The sequence below is a fragment of the Phytophthora sojae genome (assembly GCF_000149755.1).
Source record: "Phytophthora sojae unplaced genomic scaffold PHYSOscaffold_3, whole genome shotgun sequence".
In the NCBI taxonomy this organism is placed as follows: Eukaryota; Oomycota; class Peronosporomycetes; order Peronosporales; family Peronosporaceae; genus Phytophthora; species Phytophthora sojae.
Genome location: NW_009258117.1, coordinates 9,499,658 through 9,509,187, shown reverse-complemented (window position 1 = coordinate 9,509,187; position 9,530 = coordinate 9,499,658). Strand labels below are relative to the sequence as shown.

The 9,530-nt window shown below is 54.9% G+C and overlaps 3 protein-coding genes across 3 annotated transcripts; 2 read left to right on the top strand and 1 right to left on the bottom strand.

Annotated features, from left to right (window-relative positions):
* Positions 1-149: 149 nt before the first annotated feature.
* On the bottom strand, positions 150-1,970 carry PHYSODRAFT_489844 (hypothetical protein; the record flags this gene model as incomplete). Its single annotated transcript, XM_009526807.1, has 1 exon — positions 150-1,970. The coding sequence occupies one exon, from the start codon at positions 1,968-1,970 to the stop codon at positions 150-152; it is 1,821 nt and encodes a 606-aa protein (XP_009525102.1).
* Positions 1,971-3,230: 1,260 nt separating this feature from the next.
* Positions 3,231-3,922, top strand: PHYSODRAFT_285723 (hypothetical protein). The gene is made up of 2 exons (XM_009526806.1): positions 3,231-3,574; positions 3,721-3,922. The coding sequence occupies exons 1-2, from the start codon at positions 3,493-3,495 to the stop codon at positions 3,915-3,917; spliced, it is 279 nt and encodes a 92-aa protein (XP_009525101.1). The 5' UTR covers positions 3,231-3,492; the 3' UTR covers positions 3,918-3,922.
* Positions 3,923-5,995: 2,073 nt separating this feature from the next.
* Positions 5,996-7,930, top strand: PHYSODRAFT_330193 (hypothetical protein; the record flags this gene model as incomplete). The annotated part of the gene is made up of 1 exon (XM_009526805.1): positions 5,996-7,930. The coding sequence occupies one exon, from the start codon at positions 5,996-5,998 to the stop codon at positions 7,928-7,930; it is 1,935 nt and encodes a 644-aa protein (XP_009525100.1).
* Positions 7,931-9,530: the final 1,600 nt, after the last annotated feature.

Sequence of the window (9,530 nt, the reverse complement as noted above, 5' to 3'; positions counted from 1 at the left end):
ATCAGACGCGCTCAAGTCATCGATGATTTCGTTATGGCCTACCGTAACATGTGTTGAGTCAACACGTGCGCGTTATACCGATGTAGTGTTGTGTGACTCACGAGATGATCGAGACAGTTTTTACCTTTGAAACATGGTCAATGGCCGACTCAACAGACAATGCCTTCAGCTGCATGAGGGACCCACAGCATCAAAGAGCCACCTCCGGTGCCAGGAAGACCCAAGAAACCAGGACGCCAGCGATCCAGATATAGCGTCCGGCTGCCCAGCTTCTCCACAGTTGACTTCCACGTGGCTTTCCCACCGGCAGCGACGTCGATTTCGTCGATCTTGTCGCCTCCAGACATAATGTTGACCGTCACGTTCTTGGTGTCGGTGCTCTGGAAGTTGATGATCACCTGGCCGTCGCCCTTCTTGGTCCAGGACATGGTGCTGTTCTTGAACGCCTTCTGGATCATGTTGAGCCCCAGCGTGTCCGGGTGCGTGCCGTCGTCGATCTCGCCCATGAACTGCGTCGGGCCGCAGATGGACTGGAAGTACTCGGAGATGAAACTCGAGACGCCGCTCATGTCGAAGCCCGTGACGACCCAGAAGTTGAGGCCCTGGTTCACCACCTTGTACGCGTACTCCATGGCCTTGTAGGACGTGCCGTTGTCGCTCTTGCCCGTTGTGATGAGGTCGTTGATGACGACACCGAAGGTCTTGCGCAGCTTGTCGCGCGTGGTGTAGGCCGTCTTCTCGTCGGACTGGGAGATCAGCAGCTCCATGCAGTTGCTGGTCACCGTGGCGATGTCCGTCTTGACGATGTCCGTGTCCTGGATCTTGACGCGCAGCTCGTCCTTGGTAATACCGGGGTTCTGCTCCCTCAAGGCCTCGACGGTCGACCACGTGCGCTCCATGAGGCCTTGCAGGTCGTGGCCGCACGTCGAGTTGGACCTGAGAGCGTCCTTGAGGTATCCGATCTCGCCCTTGGTGATCTGCTCGGGCGGGGCCGTGAAGTTGGCTCCCTTCATGAAGGCCTTGAACTTCTCCCAGCTAGTGATGAGGCTGTCGTTGTGGGCCAGAACCTGGGACAGAATGAACTGCGAAGTGGCCATAATACGGTCCGCCAGCCACCAGTTGCCAGTTGCCTTGCCGCCTAAGCACAACTTGATCGTAATAGGCAGTTCAACAACCACAGCGTTCGACTGGTAGAGCATTGCCAGGATCTTGTATTGGGACGCCTTGGGGTCAGCGACCTTAATGGAGCGGATGTAGCGGTTGAGCGCTCGCAACTCGCCAACGATCATGCAGGAGCACATGACGGCGGTCCGCACGCCCTTGGCCATTTCCGAGAACTTGCCGAACCAGTTGTCCATGACGCCGTTGATGCCGACGTTGAACACGGAGCCGACCTTGTAGAGCAACTCGCGCCCGCAGTCGTCGTTCTGGCGGATGCACTCCATGCCGCACTCCACCGGGTACTCAATGGGGCATTCGGCCCAGCACGTGTTGGTCTTCTCGTTGCGGTCGTAGTTCGAGGGGCATTTCTTCATAACGTGCGCCTCACGCCAGCATGCGCTGTCGCCTTGGACGGAGCGAGGGCCCACCCAGTTGCGGTACACCGGCACGACGGAGCTCTTAGTAGTGAGGGGCGTTGCAAGCTCGTATGATGCGCCGGAGCCAACGGTGACGGTAGCCGAAGAATTCGAAGATGCACTCGACGACACTGAGACGGAGACGTCTGCCACCGAAGACTCACGGGACGACCGCAATGTCCTTGCAGAGCCGAAGGACGGCCGTGACGATCCAGGCGACAGCATCTTGAAGGCTTCAGCAAATGAGACGGAACCAGAACCCGATGCAGAGGCCGAGACGGACAGCGCCTCGATGATTTCAGCAACAGACCCGGAGCCGGATACTGTGGCGGAAGAACTGTGGGTATTGGCGACCACGGCCAAACTGGCGAAAAGTAGCCTGAGCCATCCCATCTTGCGACCTGGAGCAAGTGGGGCTGAGGGGAATGTGGCCCTGGCGCCGCAAAAGCGAGAATGAGGTCAACAAGTTGGAGGTCAACAAGCGCTGCTGGGATGTACGGTACCTCCTCCGTCTACGGTTTTGTTTGTATGTGCATGTACCGGACGAGTGATTTGATTGGTCGAACCACTTCAACTGTTTCCTCCTAAGTTACGACAAAATGGGGGTTAGAGTAAGCGCGTCCTAGTGAGAGGCTTGAGAGAGACCATCTCGGAGTGTCAAGTCGTGGGGCTTGATCTGTGCGAAGAACGTATGGCAATGTACACTGCATTACAATGTGCTGGGTCTACGGGGATTGCTCTCTTGCCACGGAATTCCCTTCTACACTCTAACCAGTCTCGACAATTTTCGATAAATAATAATAATTCGGCACGCACTGCGCCTCCTTGGGATCACTCATCCGCACAGAGATCGCTGAGCATACAGTTGATTCGCGCTGCGAGTTGTACATGTACAACGCGTCGGCTTTCCACGAAGCGGTACTTGTGGACAGCCCGCCTCCGCAGTACACGAGGATGTCGATGCAGTGTACAATGTGCTTGTCCAAACGCTGGAATGACTGGTGGGGGTCGCCCATGCGTCTCATTCCAGCTTCGAGTTTGACCTTGAGCGGAGCAGGAGCAAGGGCCCAGCCGACGGTGTCCTATGCTTAACTGCTACACAGCGCCAGTCTTTAGCGCGTTTCTGCTATTGTTGCGACGTTGGTCGTGCACTTTAGGGTGATGCTTTAACGGCCCGAGAGCTCATTGGTTTTTTCGCTGCAAGCACGCGGAGATCGGTGGCGGTATCGCTCCGCCTTGGTGATCTGGCTCCGCGGCAAACCTCTGGCAGCGGCGCTGCCTGTTGTTGCATTCGTTGTCCAACGACGACCAGCAACGAGCTGATGCCGCGGTAGACAGATCGATGTACAGCTCGCCAACCGTGGACCTCGGTCCGTACAGTGTACAGAAGACCTCCATTTTGAATGACATCACACCACGCGAACGTCGACTTTCAAAACATATCCCTGAACATACCATATTGTCGTCAAGACTGTACGGTACGTGCATACTTACTGATTATACATGCAATACGTTGAGGAAAGATCCTTTGACAAATTCCAAAGTCGTTAGTTACATCGTACACGTACGCGTAGGTGTACACGTAGGTACCGTCCGGTATGTGTCGTCGCCAACGCTGTGCGTGTATGTTCTTGAAACCGGATACCGTTAGCACACGGTTGTGCCCTCGATGTACCACAGCTCGGTCACGGGCATCCCGCGCTTCACGCGCTTGATGTACAGCAGCTTGACCGTGTCCTTGGTCTTCGGTAGCTCGTCCACGGGGGCCATGGTCTTCGGGTCCAGCAGCTCGGCCACGGTCGTCGGGTCCTGCACGCCCTTGGTCTTCGGCAGCTCGTCCACGGGGGGCATGGTCTTCGGGTCCAGCACGTCCTTGGTCTCCAGCAGCTCGCCTTCGGTGTCCAGCGTGCCTACAATGGCCACGGAAGTCGTCTTCACCACGCCCTTTGTCTCCTGCAGCCACCAGCGTCTTGGTGGCCAGCAGCTCGCCCAGGGAGGCCACGGTCGGCGAGTCCAGCGAGATCAGTAGCTCGCCCACGGTCGTCGGGTGCTGGTGGTCAGCAGCGAGCCATTGGTGGCCAGCAGCTCGCTCACAGTCGTCGGGCGCAGCGAGCCATTGGTGGCCAGTAGCTCGCCCAGGGAGGCCACGGTTGGCGAGTCCAGCGAGTCCCTGGTGTCAGTGTCAGGGCCGAGGTTCGAGCGCACCACGCCCTCCTACTGCAGCAGCACGGTCGTGGACAGCAAGGCACCGGAGGGTGTGCCGTCCATGATGGCGGCGACTGCCAGCGTCTTCTCCAGCGGCGCGTCCGGAGCGGCGTGCACCAGCACGTGGGCTCTTGAGTCTCTGGTGTTTTCTTCAGCGAAGGCCGGTCTTGGGAATAAGTTTTCCCACAACTCCGTGTTTGGTCGCAAAAGGTTGAAAATGTCAAAAGTTTCCCCAGCACTCTGTATTTTGGGAATTACCCAACCAAGAGACCTTATTCGGTCGCGTTGCTCCACTGTTGAGACAAGGCCATTGACACCAATCAGAAGTGGCACTTGCCGTGCGCTGTCCTCGACTTGCTAAATCACAGCGCTGCCCTTCACGGTATCGACCAGCTTTCGGTACGAGGACGCTATCCGTACCGGCTCCGTGTCAGAAACGTGGGACGCCATGGGGGTCTACCACCGACAAATCGCACTCTGCTCCAACCGACCTACTCTTGGACTCATCGGTTTCTTGAATTGTGCCTTTCAGTCTTTTTGGCTAAACGGACCTCAAAAACTATCACTTTTACTATTGTGATAGGGTTACGAGTTAAAATAAAGGGGACCAACCCCCGATTTGAAAAATCGGAGGGATGGACAAATCACCGCCATTCGGGACCTCGAATGAAAACGAGAGCAAAACTGAAGGAGCAAAGCACAGGAAGCTGAACTCCGATTTTCGGGGAAACTACTTAGTATACTATAACGAATTATGTACTGACTATCTCCCTTGTTTGAGTAAAAGTAAACGAAAGGCACAATAACTTTACAAGAAACAGGGGGCATATGTACGTACATCTTACAGTAACCATGTGGTTTTCTTTGCGATACATGTACGAAGCGATTCCTTGTGTGGGCATCATACGAATCGCTTGATTTCGCATAGTAATGGTATAGAAGCTCCGAGCACGTGGACTCGCTGTCGCTTGCTCGAGCACTGTGGTGCGAGCTGCAGGTGGCCAACGCTATCGGATACAATGGCTGGAGACCCAAATTCCAGAATTGGTTAGCATTCTTTGCGAGTACACTGAACTGGACAACGGGCTCATACAGTGTAGGTACACGGTACAGTCCTAAGTAGGTCGTAGACACAGATACGCTGTTGATTATGGTGACAGGGTTATGCATACCTGAGCCTATTCTCTGAAAAGCAGATGCCGCTAAGCGCGACGAGCTTCCGAGACAGCGCCCCAGCGAGCTGGGCCAATCAAGCCAAGTGACGACCGTGAGTTGGCTCGACTTGCTAAATCACAGCGCGGGGCGGGACCCCGTCGACGAGCCGCAGCTTCGCCGATTTGCACCAACGTCCACTTTGCGAGGTCTTGCACGACCAAGCCGGAGAAAATGGTCTTGCGCTGTACAGGCAAATCTCTCTTTTAGCCCATTTTCGGCCTCAGACTGCTCGGGAATTTCATGCGGGTGTAATGAGTGCTGATCGACCAAAGTGAATGCATTTTGGTTCATTTCTTCTTTAAAGTTTAAAAACTTTTGCACCCTTACGTATTATTCCCCACCATTTTTGGAAGGTAAGCCGCATGGTTTGGCAGAGGCACCCTGGAGTCGCCGGCGGTAAGTCCGGGAGGTGCTGTCAGTCTGATACATGTCATGCTACCTGGACACATTAGACGAGGCCGAACCGCGCGGACCCTCTCCTCCACCGGAACACAGCACCGGACTCAGCCACTTCATGGTAAACCACGGAGGGAGGTAAAATACAGTACAGTATCCTCAAGACCGCAGTTAATCAAAGGACGCGCGCTTCCCGCAGTTAAGCGAATGCCGTGTCAGCTGCAATTGCGCAACGCGGAAGACGCTCCGACGTAAATTGAGTTGAAAGGACAAGTTGTCGACACTTTTTTGCCTTATCTACATGTAATCTACAAAACACAAATGCCGAACCAACGGAACACTAAAAATGCTGTGTTCCTCCGTGCGGGAAAACATGCGGAGAGCTGGAGCGATTGGGTTGCAGACGTCACTCCAGGCGCGATTTCTAAGTGGCGGCGGTTAAACCGTGTCCCCATCCCGCCTTGGTACTGTAGTCGATTCCTGAATCGTCCGAACCTCAGTGGCCCATCGCATCGTTCATACACGTACTGTAAACGGAGCCCCAGCATGGTGACCCCCATTCTCCTTTTTGCTGCGTCAAGCTCACGCGTCCAAAGCTCAAGATGGCTTGGCTGAAGGCGCTTGCGGCCATTGTGGCCGTAGCTGCCAGCGCGCACAGCTCGACCGGCGTTATCGTTACGAAGAACTCCACACCCCGACCAGCGACCACAGCTCCTTCAGTCGTCCAGCAGTCCGTAGCGGCGTCAATCTCCGGCTCCGGGTCTGTTGCTGAGATCATCGAGGCGCTGTCCGCCTCGGCCTCTGCATCGGGTTCTGGCTCCGTCTCATTTGCTGAAGTCTTCAACGTTTTTTCCTCCTCTGGATCGGGATCATCCCAGTCCGCGGGCTCATTTGCTCCGTCAAAGCCGTCGCCTGTGTCGTCGGTGGAGGACGTCTCGGTATCGGTCGCGTCGGGTTCGTCGTCGAACTACTCAGCGCTGATCACGGTTGGGTCGGGCCGGTCCTACGAGATTGCTACTCCACTCACGACCAAGAGCTCCGTCGTGCCGGTGTACCGCAACTGGGTGGGCCCTCGCTCCGTGCAGGTGCAGGGCGACGCCGCGTGCTGGCGTGAAGCTCACATTATGAAGAAGTGTCCGAAGGGTTACGACCGCAACGAGAAGACCAACACGTGCTGGGCCGAGTGCCCCATCGAGTTCCCAGTGGAGTGCGGCATGGAGTGCATCCGCCAGAACGACGACTGCGGACGAGAAGTGCTCTACAAGGTCAGCTCTGTGTTCAACGTCGGCATCAACGGCGTCATGGACAACTGGTTCGGCAAGTTCTCGGAAATGGCCAAGGGCGTGCGGACCGCCGTCATGTGCTCCTGCATGATCGTTGGCGAGTTGCGAGCGCTCAACCGCTACATCCGCTCCATTAAGGTCGCTGACCCCGAGGCGTCTCAAGACAAGATCCTGGCAATGCTCTACCAGTCGAACGCTGTGGTTGTTGAACTGCCTATTACGATCAAGTTGTGCTTAGGCGGCAAGGCAACTGGCAACTGGTGGCTGGCGGACCGTATTATGGCCACTTCGCAGTTCATTCTGTCCCAGGTTCTGGCCCACAACGACAGCCTCATCACTAGCTGGGAGAAGTTCAAGGCCTTCATGAAGGGAGCCAACTTCACGGCCCCGCCCGAGCAGATCACCAAGGGCGAGATCGGATACCTCAAGGACGCTCTCAGGTCCAACTCGACGTGCGGCCACGACCTGCAAGGCCTCATGGAGCGCACGTGGTCGACCGTCGAGGCCTTGAGGGAGCAGAACCCCGGTATTACCAAGGACGAGCTGCGCGTCAAGATCCAGGACACGGACATCGTCAAGACGGACATCGCCACGGTGACCAGCAACTGCATGGAGCTGCTGATCTCCCAGTCCGACGAGAAGACGGCCTACACCACGCGCGACAAGCTGCGCAAGACCTTCGGTGTCGTCATCAACGACCTCATCACAACGGGCAAGAGCGACAACGGCACGTCCTACAAGGCCATGGAGTACGCGTACAAGGTGGTGAACCAGGGCCTCAACTTCTGGGTCGTCACGGGCTTCGACATGAGCGGCGTCTCGAGTTTCATCTCCGAGTACTTCCAGTCCATCTGCGGCCCGACGCAGTTCATGGGCGAGATCGACGACGGCACGCACCCGGACACGCTGGGGCTCAACATGATCCAGAAGGCGTTCAAGAACAGCACCATGTCCTGGACCAAGAAGGGCGACGGCCAGGTGATCATCAACTTCCAGAGCACCGACACCAAGAACGTGACGGTCAACATTATGTCTGGAGGCGACAAGATCGACGAAATCGACGTCGCTGCCGGTGGGAAAGCCACGTGGAAGTCAACTGTGGAGAAGCTGGGCGGCCGGACGCTGTATCTGGATCGCTGGCGTCCTGGTTTCCTGGGTCTTCCTGGCACCGGAGGTGGCTCTTTGATGCTGTGGGTCCCTCATGCAGCTGAAGGGGGCCATTTGGAGCTGAATACCAAACTAAATGTTAGTTAGATGCCGCGGGCACGCGCATATTAGAATTAGTGGAAGTCCACGTGGAAGTGTAAACGTATGAGCAGCAAAAAGCTGCAAAATGACTAATTGAATCGATTCTTCCTTGTATAGTGAACTTAATTGTTTCACGCCGCGGGGGTAGTAAAGGGCACCCTAAGCCCAACGATTTCAGTCTGGTTATCGTATCACACGCCTAGAAGGTCCACTCGAGAACGGCCTGCGAACTTCGAAGGAGTAGGATTTCATTATATTTTATATTTTATATTTTTTCACTTTCGTTAGTTAGCTCCGAGGTAACTAATTGCCTTGAACTTTTCATTTACTGACATCGCTGAAGGAGTACATGAAGTACGAGCCGAACGCTACGTTTGGCAGTATTTGTTGCCGAGTACTGTTCAGTATGCTAGAAACGATAAGAAAAAAAGTAGCATTTAGCGACAACACGGGTGATATTTATCACCTGTTACTTTAGCACTCTTCGGCTGTTGTGTCTCTCCAGCCCCTGTCCACCTGTCGTTAGCCCTGCTCGGCTGTCGCTGTTAATAACCTTTGTCAAAGCATATATTATGATATTGCGAGGGGTACATGCGCGACTCGAAGTTTACCTCCGTGAGGGACTCTACTAATAGCCGAGAGCCTGATCGTGGTTCGTTCGGATGCACAAGGACAGTGGGTTAGTCCAGAGATTACCGTATCGTCGTGGCGCTGTATTCTTGGGCTGCAGCTCTCTAAATGACTTCCGGTTGCTTGTAGCTGACTTAATTTGGTGTATCTTGTACGCTCTCAGTCCCAGCTATCGGCATGATGTTCGATTGCGACCCTCAAGCGTTAGTACGAGATGTTTGCCCTGCCGATTGCGTATTTGCACTCGCCACTAACCTGATGACTGCTAGGTGCTTGCCTTGCAGTCAAAGAGCACTCGCAACAGGTTTCCAGATCAACAGGTTCTCAAACTTAAAAACCTGTTGAAAACTAACAGTTGAACAGGGTCGCCAACAGGCAAGTAGGGGCTGTGAGCTAGCAACAGCCTAGTAGTGGTAGAACAACAGGAATTAATTATTTTCCCGACAACACGCCTCGGTACTGTGCAATGTGGAAATACGGCCCGAAACGCAATCTTCGTCCTCTCTAGAAACGGTCTCTCTCTCGTTCTGTTCAAGAATATTTTCACCGCCATCCAAAGATCGGATAGGAACACGTACTGACTTGGTACGCTATCAATCTCTAAATGCTAGCACCGAAAAACCAATGAACAGCGAGGTCGCTGCGACATCATCCTAACCGATCCCACAGCCTTTCGAGCGTCTCAACGGCATTGCTCTTGCAGAACCAATCCACATGAATACATGCACATGCGGAGGATTTGGTGCAGCAGACCGTGCTTGAGTGTGCGTGTGCCGCCGACTGAGCGTGAGGCTCACAGCGTGTGCTCATGCACCACTTGTATGAATGAGCTCGAGGTTCAAAATTGTGTCGAGCGGTACAGAATCCTCTGCCGGTCAATGATTGAATCCTCGCCCATCGCCACCAGCCTCGACACGCACTCGATGAGCTCCATCGGGGGGGGGGGGCTTTTCTTGAACGAGTCAGTCTGCGCGCT